The sequence below is a fragment of the Girardinichthys multiradiatus genome, chromosome 15, assembly GCF_021462225.1.
Source record: "Girardinichthys multiradiatus isolate DD_20200921_A chromosome 15, DD_fGirMul_XY1, whole genome shotgun sequence".
NCBI lineage: Eukaryota > Metazoa > Chordata > Actinopteri > Cyprinodontiformes > Goodeidae > Girardinichthys > Girardinichthys multiradiatus.
The window spans coordinates 40,756,755-40,775,478 of record NC_061808.1 but is presented as its reverse complement, the minus strand read 5'-3'; the positions used below and the strand labels follow the sequence as shown (position 1 = coordinate 40,775,478).

The 18,724-nt window shown below is 42.9% G+C and overlaps 1 protein-coding gene across 3 annotated transcripts in view; it reads right to left on the bottom strand.

The window, feature by feature from the left end:
* cgrrf1 (cell growth regulator with ring finger domain 1) overlaps positions 1–18,724 on the bottom strand; it is a 72,271-nt gene that overhangs the window by 19,585 nt on the left and 33,962 nt on the right. For 2 of the 3 annotated variants that reach the window (XM_047388146.1, XM_047388145.1), the window contains exons 3-6: positions 15,862–16,039; positions 13,944–14,091; positions 13,697–13,804; positions 501–2,017 (exon numbers count right to left, since the gene is read on the bottom strand). In XM_047388146.1, coding sequence (XP_047244102.1) covers positions 1,733–2,017; positions 13,697–13,804; positions 13,944–14,091; positions 15,862–16,039 — 719 coding nt within the window. In that variant the 3' untranslated portion in view covers positions 501–1,732. Of the gene's footprint in view, positions 1–500; positions 2,018–13,696; positions 13,805–13,943; positions 14,092–15,861; positions 16,040–18,724 lie in introns of those variants that run through there. The other variant, XM_047388147.1, reaches the window with a different exon arrangement.

The window sequence follows — 18,724 nt, the reverse complement described above, 5'->3', positions numbered from 1 at the left end:
GCCATGCCAAAGCATCTCAACAGAATTCAGGTCAGCACTTTGACTAGGTAACACCAAAGTCCTCATCCAGTTTGTCTTCAACCATTCAGTGGTGGAATTGCTGGTGTGTTTTGGATCATTGTCCAGCTGCAGAACACAAGTTCATTTCAGTCTCACAAACAGATGCCTGGATATTTTCCTTCAGGATTTTGTGGTAGACAGCAGAATTCATGGTTCCATTTATCACAGCAAGTCTTCCAGGTCCTGAAGCAGCAAAACAGTCCCAGGCTGTTCATCACCACTGTGTGTTGAACCAGGAGTCTGAATCCCCCTGAACCTTCAACTGAATCTCAATACTTCCTGTGGCAGGAGCATGGACAGGGACAGTGTCTTCCATTTAAATGTTGTAATTCCATTTCCAGTTATATTGGATAAAAGATTTATGGAATAATTCTATGGTATCATTATAATCTGGAAGCAGTTCCAATCCAATTTTAGGAATAATGTTTTATCCATCTTACTCCAATTCATTTAGTTTATTTATAAAGTGCAAGTTAATAACAAATGTTGTCTCAAGACACTTGATCATATAGACAGTCAATTAAATACATTCGAAATTGATCTTAGATAACAAACAATGCTGTCATGTTATGTTTATTTTTCAAACTGGTAAAAAAGTTTTCTACCTGTTAAAAGATGTTTTCTATCTATGTAAACCCATGCATTGAGTGTCAGTGATCGATCCTCCAGGAGTGAATGCAGCAAGTCATTGACTCGATGCATGCGGCTGGGTTTCCTTAGACAGAAAATGTGTTTTACCATTTGCTAACACTGACAATAGCCTCTCTCACAAAACACTTCCAAGGTGGTATTAAGGTGCCCTTTAGCCACCTCCATGTGTTTTGTCAAAGAATGGATGCGAAAGTAGGCAGAAGTCAGCCTGCCTCTGTTGCCCCACTCATCTTTGAAGAATTATTATAATTCAGCCACATTGGAGGGTTTTCGAACATGATCTGCATTTGTAAAGGTCATGCCAGAGCATCTCAATAGGTTTCAGGTCAGGACTTTGACTAGGCCACAGCAAAGTACTCATTTTGTTTTTCTTCAGCCATTCCGAGGTGGACTTGCTGGTGTGTTTGGGAATGGATGAGGAAGTAGACAGAAATCAGCCTGCTTCTGTTATGCTCCTGACTCCCCAAGCAAGATAGTCACAGGCCAGCAGTGGCTGATTTGAATAAGGGCAAGCCAGCTTTACAGGTTTAGGGAATGATGTATTGATGACGCGTACCAGCTGCAGGAATTAAGTGTGAACATGCAGTTTGTCTCTCTCTGAAACACCGAATTTTGGATTTTCAAATACAAATTACAAGAAATAAAGGCTTGAAATATTTTACTCTATGTGTAATTAATCTACTTTCTGAAATTTGTGAGAAAAAACAAAACAGAAAAAGGAGCTTTGGAGGATTTTATCAACCTGTAGTTCTCAGTACTATGACACCAGGTAATTGAAGGGTACTAATACAAGCAGAATTGAAGACCATTTGGAGGTAAAGCTGAGCTAATTTTGAAGCATTTAAAGTTTTTGTTGTGAATTTCGCTCAGAATTATGAGACCCATGAAGGTAAATGTGAAAATAAGGAATACTGCTTTAAATGTATGCTCCTGAAGCATGTTAGGAAATGAAATCCAGCAACTCTTAACAGTTTAGTACAGAGTTTAATGACATGCTGCCTTTTATCTCCTAGTTATGATATCATATCCCTGATGTTGTTCTAAGAGCAAATGACTCTAGGACAAAGGCTCTGCAAATGGGACAGTGTTGAAAGTGCAACATACAGCTGTCACACACGCAGGCATGTCTGCATGGCAGCAGCACCCTGTTCACTCCTGCATTTTGACATATTACACAGTTTCTACCCATCTCCTCTGAGCAGTCACTATCCTCTCTATTAGAATTTCCATCCATCTGTTCTTCAACTGGCTGGCTGCTCTTCTCCAAGTTAGGAGGCCTATGCATCTCAGCTGACATGAAGAGAGGCTGCAATCACAAAGAGTAGCTTGTTAGAGCACAGACAGACAAGGAACCACTGACTTACAACCTATAAATATCAAGGGAAAGTTTTTAAAGACTTTCACAAACAGATGTATTTAGATGTTTCAAGATCTAAACAAAAATTTGAAGATACTGGACTTTTTTTCTTAAAGATCCCTTTAAGAAACTAACCTTTTCTTTTTGACATTCAAGTCAAGTGGAACTTCACAATTTATTCTGATGCATTGTGTGGTAATTTAGACAACAATTTTTTATTATTTGTTTACTTGTCGATGTTCATATCCTAAACGTGCAGTGGTTAGTGATGTTGCCAACAGGAAGTACATTGGTTCAATCACAGGGGCATTTTTTTAGGGTCTACAGGTTGTGCATAACTTCTATTCGCATCATTACTGATACTGATCAGACATCAGCTGATTGAGACTGTGAAGTGCTTTCAAACACTGCAGACTGCATTTACATCCATCGTTAACTATACAGGTCCTTCTCAAGATATTAGCATATTGTGATAAAGTTCATTATTTTCCATAATGTCATGATGAAAATTTAACATTCATATATATTAGATTCATTGCACACTAACTGAAATATTTCAGGTCTTTTATTGTCTTAATACGGATGATTTTGGCATACAGCTCATGAAAACCCAAAATTCCTATCTCACAAAATTAGCATATCATTAAAAGGGTCTCTAAACGAGCTATGAACCTAATCATCTGAATCAACGAGTTAACTCTAAACACCTGCAAAAGATTCCTGAGGCCTTTAAAACTCCCAGCCTGGTTCATCACTCAAAACCCCAATCATGGGTAAGACTGCCGACCTGACTGCTGTCCAGAAGGCCACTATTGACACCCTCAAGCAAGAGGGTAAGACACAGAAAGACATTTCTGAACGAATAGGCTGTTCCCAGAGTGCTGTATCAAGGCACCTCAGTGGGAAGTCTGTGGGAAGGAAAACGTGTGGCAGAAAACGCTGCACAACGAGAAGAGGTGACCGGACCCTGAGGAAGATTGTGGAGAAGGGCCGATTCCAGACCTTGGGGGACCTGCGGAAGCAGTGGACTGAGTCTGGAGTAGAAACATCCAGAGCCACCGTGCACAGGCGTGTGCAGGAAATGGGCTACAGGTGCCGCATTCCCCAGGTCAAGCCACTTTTGAACCAAAAACAGTGGCAGAAGCGCCTGACCTGGGCTACAGAGAAGCAGCACTGGACTGTTGCTCAGTGGTCCAAAGTACTTTTTTCGGATGAAAGCAAATTCTGCATGTCATTCGGAAATCAAGGTGCCAAAGTCTGGAGGAAGACTGGGGAGAAGGAAATGCCAAAATGCCAGAAGTCCAGTGTCAAGTACCCACAGTCAGTGATGGTCTGGGGTGCCGTGTCAGCTGCTGGTGTTGGTCCACTGTGTTTTATCAAGGGCAGGGTCAATGCAGCTAGCTATCAGGAGATTTTGGAGCACTTCATGCTTCCATCTGCTGAAAAGCTTTATGGAGATGAAGATTTCATTTTTCAGCACGACCTGGCACCTGCTCACAGTGCCAAAACCACTGGTAAATAGTTTACTGACCATGGTATCACTGTGCTCAATTGGCCTGCCAACTCTCCCGACCTGAACCCCATAGAGAATCTGTGGGATATTGTGAAGAGAACGTTGAGAGACTCAAGACCCAACACTCTGGATGAGCTAAAGGCCGCTATCGAAGCATCCTGGGCCTCCATAAGACCTCAGCAGTGCCACAGGCTGATTGCCTCCATGCCACGCCGCATTGAAGCAATCATTTCTGCCAAAGGATTCCCGACCAAGTATTGAGTGCATAACTGTACATGATTATTTGAAGGTTGACGTTTTTTGTATTAAAAACACTTTTCTTTTATTGGTCGGATGAAATATGCTAATTTTGTGAGATAGGAATTTTGGGTTTTCATGAGCTGTATGCCAAAATCATCCGTATTAAGACAATAAAAGACCTGAAATATTTCAGTTAGTGTGCAATGAATCTAAAATATATGAATGTTAAATTTTCATCATGACATTATGGAAAATAATGAACTTTATCACAATATGCTAATATTTTGAGAAGGACCTGTACATAACCAAAAGATATGTATTGTCAGTATGTATGCCCCAAATGTTGATGACCCCCCATTCTTCCATTCTTCCTTTTCTGCACTGTCTGAACACTTGGATTGCTCACTTCTTCTTGGGGGCGATCTCAACTTTGGTCTAAATGAAGAAATAGACAGGCTGAACACAACAGGGACTCAGCGCAGTTGGCAATCAATAAAAATAGTAAGAGTACATGAGTGATTAGACTTTGCGATGCATGGTGATCTCTTCACCCTAATCACAGAGAAAATACTTTCTTGTTACATGTCCATCACTCTTACTCTCATTTGAATTATTACTTAGTCAGCAGCTTGTTGTTGACTAACATTTCAGGCAATGAGATACACCCTGTAGCTGCCAGCGATCATGCTCCTGTCCCCTTAACTCTAGTAAATAAGAAAGGAAACCCACAAAGCAAAAACTGGAGGTTTAATACACCATTACTAAAGGATTTTAATAAAATATTGTAAATAAGAGTGGACTTCATATTTGGAGTTTAATGATATCCCGGGGACATCAACATCTGTTCTCTGGGAGACAGGGAAAGCAGTGATGAGAGGTAAAATAATCTCATTCTCATCACATAAGAAGAATGCTGGGTAAACTACATAAAGCAAAACTGGAATTAAATTAAATTATTGACAAAAAAACAATTCTTAGTGCAAAGACTTCAAATAGTTCAAACTTTGAACATGGCAATAAATCAGGTAGCTTTTTAGCTAACCAGCTAAAAATAAAGAAAAAACAACTATATTTGCTGTTAAAGACTCGACAGGGAATACAGTTTATGATCCTGAAAGAATAAACTGCACTTTCAGAGATTTCTACTAAGCTTTATACTCACCACAGATAGACCCGTCAGATAACGACATTGATCAATATCTGGATAAAGTAACACTTCCTAAATTATCAGATAACCAAGCGATGGCCCTGGATGTACCACTGACTTCAGCTGAAATCCAAGAAGCTCTAACAAGCATGCCCAAAAAAAAGGCTCCAGGCCCAGATGGATTCCCAACAGAGTTTCACAAAGAAATCTGGAATATGTTGAGTCCAATATTCCAACGAATATGGCAGGAAACTGAAGAAAATGGAATACTTCCGCCAAATATAAATTCTGTCAACATTACTCTCCTGTTAAAACCAGGAAAAGGCCCAGTACTTCCTACTAGCTACTGTCCCATATCCCTTATTAACGTTGATCTCAAAATAATCTGTAAAGCTCTCGCAAAAAGACTAGAAAAGATAACTCCTCTCATAATACATCCTGATCAAACTGGTTCTATAAAAGGAAGGCATTCATCTCTAGATGCAGAAAAGCATTTAATTATTGTTTGCAACCTTGACTAAATTTGGTTTTGGAAACTCTAAACTGGTTAAAGATACTATACAGTTCCCCAGCAGCATGTATCAGGACAAATAATCAAACATCTTCAAGCTTCCATCTTCAAAGGCTCCAGCGAGGGGGTCTTGGGTGGTGTGCGGCGTTGATTGGGATGTGGCTTTGCTTTGGTGGAAGGGCGTGGATCCGGCGTGCTGGGGCACCTCTGGAGTTTGAGTGTGGGGTTGGCGGGGTACGTGGTAGCCTTCCTCCAATGCTTCCTTCCGTGGCTCTGGTGCTGGGCTGTAGTTGGTGGTTGGGTGGGTGTGGCATGTCTTGTGCCTGAACTGGGGTGTTTGTGCTTGGCCTGGAGCAGTTGGCCTGCCCAATACGGTTACCCAGCTGGTGCATGTTTCTCTCTCATGGACTGGTGGGCTGGGGCTGCTGGCGCTGGCCGGATGGTTGGGCAGGCTTGGCCGTGTGCTGCTCTGCTGGCTGAAGTGTACGGGGGGATCGGGGTGGCGGGCTAGAGGGTGGCATGAAGGGCTGCAGCAAGTGGGCTTGGGTCCTCTTCTTGGATGTGGGGTCACTGGCATTTGGATTGGCTGAGCGGCAATGGTAGCGCTGAACTGGATAATTTTTCTCCCTGGGCTACTGTTGCAGTGGTGGTGATATGGTGTGTTTGTGTGGTTGCGGGTGGGGGTGGTGGGGGACGCCGGCCCTGGGTGCTTGCTGCTGCCCGGGGACCTCTTGCCGGGTGAGTTTGTCCCATCTTGTTGTGGGGTCGGAAGTTCCGTTGTGGGCGCAGTGCTCGGTGGTGTCTCCCCTGTTGCGCTGGGGCCCTTGCCTTGCAGTCACGGCGTGCTGTGTGGTGGGGGGCTGGATGCGGCAGGGGTGCTTGGAGCGGGGCTGTGTGTGGGTCTTGAACTGTGTAGTTGTGGCTTTGTTTGCTTTTCGGGAAGGGGATTCATGGCATTTGGGTTTGGGGGCGTGTTCGTTATCTGTGTCCTAGTTGGGGTGGCCCAGAGGGCAAGCTCATGTTGGGGTTCATGTGGGGCGGGGGGCTCAAGGGGTTGAGATCAGTATTCATTAGGAGGTTGGGACTGTTTCATCCTGTGGCGGCTGTGGAGATATATTATGTGTGTGCATTATTATTATTATGTTCATAACCAGTGTGGGAAATAAAATGTATAACCTGTGTTAGTATAAGACATTGTGGCCTGCAGAAGTGTTGTTGCACAAACTTGGCCTTGAGTGTGGTGAAGCAGAAAAATACTCAAGAACTGTAGGGATAGGGAGAGGATGTGAAAAAGATTAACTGGCCAAGTACTCCCTTCTCATATCAGCAGAAAAGCAGAGGGCAGGTGCTGGGAGACAGGAACATGTCCTAATATGGTAGGCAAGAAAATGTGTGTACGTAACCATATGTGTGAAAAAAACTGTAAACAGGGGCTGTTCATTTTCATGTGTTTTAATAAAAGCCATGTGCCCAGTGAGGAGCTCTGAAGTCGTCTCGGTGTGTGGTCAGATCACATGACAGAGAGCTTCCCCTGGCCAGGTACTTGAATAACATACAGCTGTCTCTGTGTGATTTATTCTAATGTCTTGTGAATTCTTTCAGCTTACGGTGAATAAACGAACACGCAGAACACCCCTTGGGGGGGTGCTTCAACACGGCTCTGGTTGGCGGGCTTGTTTGGACCAGGTAGACCCCTCTTTTGTACATGGCCCCCTCTTGGGATGAGGATGGGGGTCGTTGGGGACTGGGGTCGGGGCGGGGGGTTGGTTGCTCAGGTCCGGGTGGTGCTGGCACTAGTCTGGGCTGGTGCTGGGGTGGTCTGCCTGTCTTCACCCCTGGAGGGAAGGGTACCACCTCCTGGGTCGTTGCCCCTATGGGATATCGGTACCTGGACCTTGAAGTATAGAGTATGTATGGGGAGTGTGAGTGAGTGTACGATGTCCATTGTTGATTGTCTTTACGTTGGTCATATGTCCTGGGATCTTGGATCTCTGGCTTGATCTGCTCTGGCGTAGACGGCAGGGCCTGTGGGCTCGTCGCTGCGCTTCTCTGGGGGATTGCGGTAGTCCTGGCAATGGTTCTCCCAGCAATGGTTCTCCTGGAGTTCCTGTGCTTTTGGGGACATATGGATGTCTATGGCTCAGATCTCCTCCATATCTGCCCCAGGTCCAGGGGCCAGGTCTGTGGCTCCTCACACTCACTATTGCATATTTTTAATTCAGCCAACTGGCTTTAGCACCATCCCTAGCTAAACACTGGAACCACTTTGGTAGAAACATCCCAAAGGTCCAAACACATACATGTAAACCTAAATTGCCCTTAGGTCTGTATTTAAGTTTTGTTTAGTGTTATTCCTGTGATGGAGTAGCGGCCTGTCCAGCATGTCCTCAGTCTCTCACATACTGAATGCTGGATGTTGGCACCACCTACCACCTCCTGTGAAGTGTCAGATTCTCTTTATATCATGTTTAAATTTCATTACGCTGTATAGAAATATATGGGATATTGATTACAGGGATACATCTGGTGCATTCAGCCAGTAAAGTGATAAAGGAATACCAGCTCTATCAGACATTCTATTCTCCCTGAAATCTTTGTTTCTGCAGTCAAAATTTAAAGCTGCTGGCTCCAGTTGGTCTCCCTCTCGCATGTAAACTTGTTCTCTCCATACATCAAAATTGTGCTCGCAAACTTGTCTTCCATTTGGCTACATAGTAAATCGGGTAACTACTAAATCCTCAGGGATATTAAAGGTTTACTCTTACTTTCTACTAGTTGCTCAACTCTTAGCAGATTATATTAGATCTAGTGAAATTCAGGGTATTTCTCTGCTGGACAGAAATCTTCCCATAACGTAACTGGCTCATGATACCTATCTCTTTGTCAATAATGAAAACCAAGTTTCTATTGCTTTCCAGTCAGTAAAAGAGTTCTCTAGAGCTTCTGGTTTAGATTTAAATATAAGCAAGTGTGAACTTATGGCTATTAGGAATGTTCCAGTACTTCTATTTGTAATATACAGATTAAAACTGAAGTGACATACTTAGAAATAATAATGACTAAGGATCAACAAAGAAGAACATCCTTAAATTTGCTAACCATCATCCAAAAAAACAGAAGCAAACTAAACCAATGGCTCCTAAGAGATCTCTCATTAAGAGGAAGTTTTGATCACCAAAGCAGAGGAAATTGCACATACAAAATATGTAGCTGTCTCTCCATGTGGACATCTACTTTTAAATGACAATGACAAGATGCTCTTTAGTCAGACATTGCTTTTCAAACATGCTTCAACAGAATTATTTAACAAAATAAACTCATGAAACAGGCCTGGACAAAAATGATGGTACCCTTAACTTAATATTTTGTTGCACAACCTTTTGAGGCAAAAACCTTTGGTTTTAAAGCTCCCTTTACTGGTTGAACTCAACATTTTGAGTGCTGAGAACATGAACATCCAGAGCGGGGCCTAAGTAGGAACGATGTAAGATGTCTCCCTACTGGTTGGTGCTGACTGATTTGACAGCCTCTGATCGCACTGCAGGTTAAGGCTTCAGTGAGTGGACATAACAGGAGAGAGCAGACAACAAAGACAGTGAGTGGTAAGTAATCTTCACAAAATCAACAAAAATCAACAGCTTTAGTGTCCATCATTTTTTTAAAGAAGAATATCCTTACACAACTAATGAGGACAGACTTTTTATGTGCTTCTCTGAAACTGTCAATATATGTTGTAAGCCACGGTCCTGCCGGCATAAAATGCTGGCTAAAGTTAGCATCAGGTAAAGTACAGAAACTAGACTTGTGTAATGTCCGTCTGACTTTATATTTAATCTATTAATTAGGGCAATTAATAGAGCTGCATTAAGCGTTGACAGAAGGCCGAATTTAGCTGGAGGCAACATGTAATAAGTGTGTTCTGTGATGCATCCATCTCTGCCAACTAGCAGCAATGTCAACGCTGAAAAAACACTAATGCTGCAGCACAGTGCAATTGGAACCACATTGATTTATACCTCAGATGCTGAAGTTCACTTTCATAACAGATTATTTTTTCTTTCTCAACCACATTATCAATGCGATTAAATACGTGAGTCTTAAATATGTATATTTTATTCCCAATGCTGAATGGAAAACCACACTGGCAGAGATAGGATTTTGACACATTTTCCTCATGTGTCTTGAATTAGTTTTGTCATTTCAGTGCCTTTTGCTGTGTGATCATATAACAATGATCATATAACTAATCAAATGTAACAATGATCATGTCACTAAAACATACTGTGGACAAATCATTGTATTGAATGAATAAAAAATATGTACTCATACTGAATGCTTAGAATTATGTGTATTTGAAACTGCTATAATTTGACCTATTTTTATGTCATTGCGTTTTTTCTTTTGTTGCAAGATTCCATGGGGCAACAGTGTTACAGCCCAAGTTTCGTTGGCTGTTTTTTTTGCTGGGTTTGAAGAGAGGCCCTCTGCAGGTCTTGGTATCTGGCTTGAATGCTGCCTACTTATTAAGAACTACAACAGCCACATGCTGCCGGAGCTCTTTTTCTCTCCCTCCTGAGATCTTTATTTGTTTGGTTGCTCTTTTATGTTTAGGTTGTGTTGAATTTGTTTACTTTGATCATTGATTGGAGTTTTGGGTTAACCTGTAATTTGGCTTTTCCTTTTCAGGTTAATTTTACTTTAATAAACAATTTTTTTGTTCAAGCAAAAATCCTTATGTGGTCTCTTTTAATGTTAACCCAGCATAAGAGCATGGTAGACAAAGCAGCTATTGCAGGGTCAGGAATACACTTGCCTCTGTCACTAATACACATCTGATTACATTTGAATACATGTGTCCTGTTTGTTCTCAAGAGCTGCAATGTTTTAAAGCTGTCCTTTAACAGGGTGTAGTAGAGTGCGTACAACAGATGTCTGACGTTATCAGTTCTTACCTTTCACAGTTGAAAGGATCTAAAATGTATATGAACAAGAAGAATAAACAAGGGGTATGGCTCTGTATATAGATAATACTCTAAAATGTGCTTCTTTTCTCATCTATGTAAATTACTTTTTTAAATTTTACTTTCTCAATCTCTCTCCCACATCTGAGGCTCCACTGTCATAATTTCTCGTACTCGTAGTCTTCCGCTTATCCGGGACCGGGTCGCGGGGGCAGCAGACTCAGCAGAGACGCCCAGACGTCCCTTTCTCCAGACACCACCTCCAGCTCCTCCGGGTGGAGCCCAAGGCGTTCCCAGGCCAGCCGAGAGACATAGTCCCTCCAACGTGTCCTGGGCCGTCCCCTGGGCCTCCTCCCGGTGAGATGTGCCTGGAACACCTCCCGAGGAAGGCGTCCAGGAGGCATCCGGTATAGATGCCCGAGCCACCTCAGCTGGCTCCTCTCGATGTGGAGGAGCAGTGGCTCTACTCCGAGCCCCTCCCGAATGGCCGAGCTCCTCACCCTATCTCTAAGGGATTGCCCGGCCACCCTACGGAGGAAGCTAATTTCAGCCGCTTGTATTCGGGTTCTCGTTCTTTCGGTCATGACCCAAAGTTCATGGCCATAGGTGAAGGTAGGAACGTAGACCGACCGGTAAATTGAGAGCTTTGCTTTTCGGCTCAGCTCTCTCTTCACCACAACGGATTGGCACATTGCCCCCATTACTGCAGCAGCAGCACTGATCCGTCTGTCGATCTCCCGCTCCATTCTTCCCTCACTCGTGAACAAGACCCCGAGATACTTAAACTCCTCCACTTTAGGCAGAAACTCCCCTCCAACCTGAAGAGGACAAGCCACCCTTTTCCGGTCGAGTACCATGGCCTCGGACCTGGAGGAACTGATCTTCATCCCAGACGCTTCACACTCGGCTGCGAACCGCCACAGCGCATGCTGTAGATCTTGGCTAGAGGGGGCCAGCTGGACCACGTCATCTGCAAAAAGAAGAGATGAAATCCACTGGTCCCCAAACCAGACCCCCTCCGGCCCTTGGCTGTGTCTAGAAATCCTGTCTATAAAAGTTATGAACAGGACCGGTGACAAAGGGCAGCCCTGCCGGAGTCCAACATGCACCGGGAACAGGTCCAACTTAGTGCTGGCAATGCAGACCAAACTCCTGCTCCGCTCGTACAGGGACCGGATGGCCCCTAATAAAGTGCTCCATACTCCTGGAGCACCCCCCACAAGGCATCACGAGGGACACAGTCAAATCCCTTCTCCAGGTGCACAAAACACATGTGAACCGGTTGGGCAAACTCCCATGAACCCTCGAGCACCCTGTAGAGGGTATAGAGCTGGTCCAGTGTTCCATGGCCGGGATGAAAACCACACTGCTCCTCCTGAAGCCGAGGTTCGACTATTGGCCGGACTCTCCTCTCCAATACCCTGGCGTAGGCCTTACCAGGGAGGCTGAGGAGTGTGATCCCCCTGTAGTTGGAACACACCCTCCAGACCACAACCCCAGTCTGCCAGTCCAGAGGCACTGTTCCCGCCCGCCACGCAATGTTGAAGAGGCGTGTCAACCATGACAGCCCAACAACATCCAGAGATTTGAGGTACACAGGGCAGATCTCATCCACCCCCGAAGCCTTGCCACCGCGGAGCTTTTTAACCACCTCCGTGACTTCAGCCTGGGTGATGAAAGAGTCCAACCCCAAGTCCCCAGCCTCTGTTTCCACCAGGGAATGCGTGATGGCAGGATTGAGGAGATCCTCGAAGTACTCCTTCCACCGCCCGATAATGTCCTCAGTCGAGGTCAGCAGCCTCCCACCCCCACTGTAAACAGTGTTGGCGAAGCACTGCTTCCTGCTCCTGAGGCGCCGGACGGTTTGACAGAATCGCTTCGAGGCCAACCGGCAGTCCTTCTCCATGGCCTCACCGAACTCCTCCCAGGCCCGAGTTTTTGCCTCTGCCACAGCACGCTTGGCCTCACGGTACCCGTCAGCTGCCTCAGGAGTCCCACAAGCCAACCACAGCCGATAGGACTCCTTCTTCAGCTCAACAGCATCCCTTACTGCCGGTGTCCACCACCGGGTTCTGGGATTGCCGCCGCGACAGGCACCGCAGACCTTACAGCCGCAGCTACGGGCAGCAGCATCGACAATACATGCGGAGAACATGGTCCACTCGGACTCTATGTCTCCAACATCCCCCGGGATCTGGTCATAATTTCTTATATTACTAAAACGAAAACTGCTATAAAATCGATTTTCTTACATTTTAATGGAATGGTAACCCCATAAAAACACATTTATTTATTTTAATTATGGTGTGAGCTATCCCAACATTTCATTAAAATATGTTCCTCCTTTCATGAACCTTTGTATTAAAGATCAGATATTTTTCACATCATGATGCAGATCCAGCTAGAACCTTACAGAGAGGGTTCCTACTGTTTTCTATCATGGTCAGGCCATTTAACTTCACCTGTAGCTCAGGGTGACAGTCTCTCATCACTCATCACCTGCTGGAAGTTTCTTCCTGTTAAAAGGGAGTTTTTCCTCTCCACTGTCGCTACATGCATGCTCAGTATGAGGGATTGCTGCAAAGTCAACACCAGTGACTGTCCACTGTCTCTACATGCTCATCCAGGAGGAGTGAATGCTGCAAGTCACTGACTGGATGCAATCTGCTGGGTTTCCTTAGATAGAAAAACTTTTTATCCAATTTGAATAAATAACTGAATCTGACTGAACTGTTTAATGGTTACGATTAATTGGAATATATGAACCTGACTTTGTGAAGAGCCTTGAGACGACATGTGTTGTGAATTTGCGCTATATAAATAAACTGAATTGAATTGAATTATTTAAATTTGCTCAGGCTACAATAATTTGTCAAACATTATTGTTTCGAAAATCTTGGAGATGTCAAAATTTCTTCATATTAATACATTCATTAATTCATTAATAATTCATATTATACAGGCTTTCAGGAAACCTGCAAAGTACCTGTTCTATTAACTTATACATGAATATGGTGATGTTGTCTGATGGTATTAAGTAGGGGGTGGATGCTGTGTATTGTTTACATACAATGTAGTGTTATTGTTTGTTATTTTTCCAAGGTTCTCTACTATTGTATGGTATGTATGATGTACTGAACAAGCTTGGACTAGCTATACTTTTATTGTTTTCTGTGGGGAAAATGTACTTCAGGGTATGGAGCTTGTCAGTTAAAAGGGAACTAGGAAAATGTGCTTTAAGAGAAATTTGACATACTTTTAATTCATGCATCTTTCCTTGTTGGCTGAGAAGATATTGAAAGAGAATTCGTGCAGAAAGGTTGTATTTGCCATCAGGAACATGAATGACGATCACATTTGCCACCTGGAAGAGAACAGAGTAGTTAGTTTTGTCACGGGAAGTTTGCTATGTGTCTGAGGTTAATGATGCACATGCCAATCTTTACTGAAGCCCTTTCGCAGTGTTGCACATTACATCTAAAATTGCAATTAAAAGAACTCACAATATAGTATTGATTTCTGGCCTCGTTGTCTGCCAGAGTCAGTACAGCCACGAGAGGATAGTGTTTCCTTGGCAGGGGCCCAAAATCTGTAATTCTCTGGTCAGCAGGGATGCATGTGTGACATTCCTGTTCGTCCCCGCTGTTGATACTGGCAGTGTGAAGTCAAAGAAGCCATCAGCAGAAGCAAATGCAGAAGCAGTACCCAACTTAATATCTCAGTCAGCATAATAAAATTACCTTAACTTTATTCTTTTCTAATGAACATATTCAAGTTAATTTCAGTTAGTCTTCAATGGCTTTCCAGAAGAAATTTGTACATTCTTATTCTTACAAATAAAGCTCAGAATCAAGGCACAACGTATATATGAGCTCTGATTGTTCTATATGCTTAGAGATCTACCACAAAGTATGAAAGTTGAAGGGACAACCTATACTTGTACAACCACAATTTTAATGAAGTTGGGACATTGTATAAATCGTAAATAAAGAGAATACAGAGATTTGCAAATCCTGTTCAGCCTATATGCAATTGAATGTAAGACAAAGATATTTATTGTTCAAACTGATAAACATAATTTTTTAGCAAATTTTCACTTATTATGAATTTGATGCTTGAAATCTCGGCATGTAAGCGCCAAGGCTGAAAACCAGCATTGACCTTCCATCCCTCAGGAGGCACTGCGTTAACAACTGACATCATTCTGTAACGGATATTACCACATGGGCTCAGGGACACTTCAGAAAACCATTGTCCGTTAACACAGTTCGTCTCTACATCTACAAGTGCAAAGTGAAAACCATATAGTCAACAACACCCACAAATCGTCGTAGGCCTCTCTGGCCCAGAGCTCATCTGAGGTGGACTGTTGCAAAGTAGAAAGCCCTGCTGTGGTGTGACAAGTCCACATTTCAAATTGTTTTTGAAAATCATGGATGTCGTGTCCTCTGGGCCAAATAAGAAAAGGACTATCTGGCTTGTGATCAGCACAAAGTTCAAAAGCCAGCAACTGTGATTGTATGCGGGGGTGTTAGTACCCATAGCATGGGTAACTTGCATATATGTGAAGGCACCAATTAACACAGAAATGTATAAACAGGTTTTGGAGAAACATATGCTGCCATCCACAGTGTTTTTCAGGGGGCGTCCCTGCTTATTTCAGCAAGACAATGCAAAGCCACATTCTCCACGTGTTACAACAGCGTTAGTAAAAGAGTGCAGGTACTAGATTGGTCTTCCTGCAGTCTCGACCTGTCTCCTATTGAAAATGTGTGGCATATTATGAAGCACAAAATACAACAACAGAGAGCCCGGACTGTTGAGCAACTCAAGTTGTGCATCAACCAAGAATGGGAAAGAATTGCAATTTACAAAGGTTCAAACATTAGTGTCCTCAGTTCCCAAATGTCGATTGCGTGTTGTTAAAAGAAAAAACTTATGTAACACAGTGGTAAACATACTCATCTTCCAGCTTTTTTGGAACATGTTGCAAGTCACTAACTAAAAATGAATGAATATTTGCAAAAATAAAAAATAGGTTTATCAGTTTGAACATTAGTGTCTTTGTAGTGTACAATTAAACAGGATTTGCAAATCATTGTATTCTATTTTTATTTACACTTTACATCCCAACCTCATTGGAATTAGGGTGGTATTATGTTTTACAGAACAATGTTTTTATTCAGGTTTTTTGTTAGGTACTCTAAAAGGTTGCACTGTAATTTTGAATAGCTACAATAATCATCCAGATTCATTCAAAGTAATCAAATAGCTTTCTGTTGGTTTGGGTATTTTCAAAAAAAGAGTAATCAAGCAAAATCCCAACTATCTTCATGTCTGCAACAAATTACCCAAAAATAAATTTAACCTAACATAAAAACCTTTGTCCATTTAAGTCTTTTCTTGCAATGTAAAGGATACCAGAAACTTTCATGGTAGTGGAAGCGATGGTGCAAGGCTTCAAGGAAGTGTTGAGGACTGGTGAGCCTCAGGTTTTGTTGATGGATGTGCAGTGCCCCCTGTAGAGCACTGACTTCACAGCCCCAGAAACAGTTCAGTACACAGCGCTCCAGACAGCAAGGCCTCAGTGACACACCATCTAAAAAGGAGTGTATGTTACTTACACTTGTATGCTAATTATCCTTTTCCTCCTACTTAAGACAAGTACTGCTTTTAGGAGAGCCTAGGATGCTGACGCATGTGTTTGTGTTAGTGATGCTTGTGTTAGATGCTAATCTCTAATCGGAAAAAACATGCTTGGCTGGCTTTCTTCAATTTCTATTACAGGTCCTTCTCAAAATATTAGCATATTGTGATAAAGTTCATTATTTTCCATAATGTCATGATGAAAATTTAACATTCATATATTTTAGATTCATTGCACACTAACTGAAATATTTCAGGTCTTTTATTGTCTTAATACGGATAATTTTGGCATACAGCTCATGAAAACCCAAAATTCCTATCTCACAAAATTAGCATATCATTAAAAGGGTCTCTAAACGAGCTATGAACCTAATCATCTGAATCAACGAGTTAACTCTAAACACCTGCAAAAGATTCCTGAGGCCTTTAAAACTCCCAGCCTGGTTCATCACTCAAAACCCCAATCATGGGTAAGACTGCCGACCTGACTGCTGTCCAGAAGGCCACTATTGACACCCTCAAGCAAGAGGGTAAGACACAGAAAGAAATTTCTGAACGAATAGGCTGTTCCCAGAGTGCTGTATCAAGGCACCTCAGTGGGAAGTCTGTGGGAAGGAAAAAGTGTGGCAGAAAACGCTGCACAACGAGAAGAGGTGACCGGACCCTGAGGAAGATTGTGGAGAAGGGCCGATTCCAGACCTTGGGGGACCTGCGGAAGCAGTGGACTGAGTCTGGAGTAGAAACATCCAGAGCCACCGTGCACAGGCGTGTGCAGGAAATGGGCTACAGGTGCCGCATTCCCCAGACCTGGGCTACAGAGAAGCAGCACTGGACTGTTGCTCAGTGGTCCAAAGTACTTTTTTCGGATGAAAGCAAATTCTGCATGTCATTCGGAAATCAAGGTGCCAGAGTCTGGAGGAAGACTGGGGAGAAGGAAATGCCAAAATGCCAGAAGTCCAGTGTCAAGTATCCACAGTCAGTGATGGTCTGGGGTGCCGTGTCAGCTGCTGGTGTTGGCCCACTGTGTTTTATCAAGGGCAGGGTCAATGCAGCTAGCTATCAGGAGATCTTGGAGCACTTCATGCTTCCATCTGCTGAAAAGCTTTATGGAGATGAAGATTTCATTTTTCAGCATGACCTGGCACCTGCTCACAGTGCCAAAACCACTGGTAAATGGTTTACTGACCATGGTATCACTGTGCTCAATTGGCCTGCCAACTCTCCTGACCTGAACCCCATAGAAAATCTGTGGGATATTGTGAAGAGAACGTTGAGAGACTCAAGACCCAACACTCTGGATGAGCTAAAGGCCGCTATCGAAGCATCCCGGGCCTCCATAAGACCTCAGCAGTGCCACAGGCTGATTGCCTCCATGCCACGCCGTATTGAAGCAGTCACTTCTGCCAAAGGATTCCCGACCAAGTATTGAGTGCATAACTGTGCATGATTATTTGAAGGTTGACGTTTTTTGTATTAAAAACACTTTTCTTTTATTGGTCGGATGAAATATGCTAATTTTGTGAGATAGGAATTTTGGGTTTTCATAAGCTTTATGCAAAAATCATCCGTATTAAGACAATAAAAGACCTGAAATATTTCAGTTAGTGTGCAATGAATCTAAAATATATGAATGTTAAATTTTCATCATGACATCATGGAAAATAATGAAATTTATCACAATATGCTAATATTTTGAGAAGGACCTGTATATATTGCACAAAAACACACCACAGAGAGGTGTAAATTTTATTTAATATTTTTTAAATACTGGTCTTTGTGTGGTACTTGTTAAAACTGTAGCCTTGCAGCAAGAAGGTAAGAAGGTCCTGAGTTTTGAATCCTGGCCTGGGTTCTTTCTGCACAGAGTTTACATGTTCTTCCTGTTGGTCTGTAACTTACTTGTGTGTGCATGGTTGTTTGTCTAGTGTGTCTCTGTTAGGGTTTTTATAACGTTTGCATTGTTTATCACTCATGTCTGCTCTAAGTGCTTTTCCCTCCTTACATGTTACAGGAAGGGAGATGGTCACAAGAATGAGTTATGCTTTCATGCTTTTATTCTTTTATTAGCAGCATCTGGGGGCTATTCACCAGGTCCCCACTTCCCACTTCCTCTGTTTATAATCAAGACAAATGAACCCTAACCTTTTTGACCCCACACACACACACACACACACCCACACCCACACCCACCCTGAATGTTGTTTGAACTGTGTGACCAAGCATGTATAAATAAAGAGGGAGGAGTGTTAATACTTCGTAGTTTGTATTGCACAGCTATCCTTGCCGCAAGTAAAACTGACTCTGTGTCGTTCCTTACCTCCGAGTTGATTAAATAATACCTAATAGTCTCTGTGGCCTGTGATGGACTGGTGATCTGTCCAGAGTGTACCCCACCTCTTGCCCAATGCCAGCTGGAGAAACCCCCCCACAAGTTTAAGAGGCTATAGACAATAGATGGATGGTCTTTCTTTGTGGATTTTAAAGTTCTATTATTTGCAAACTGTCTAAAGCCTAAGTTTGTAACAAAAACTTACTGTTAAAACTGGATACTGTTGAATGGTTTATATTTGTAACCTTGTTTTAATAGTTCTGAAAGATTCATTTTGATACCAACTGACAAAAGTCAAACTGAAAATTT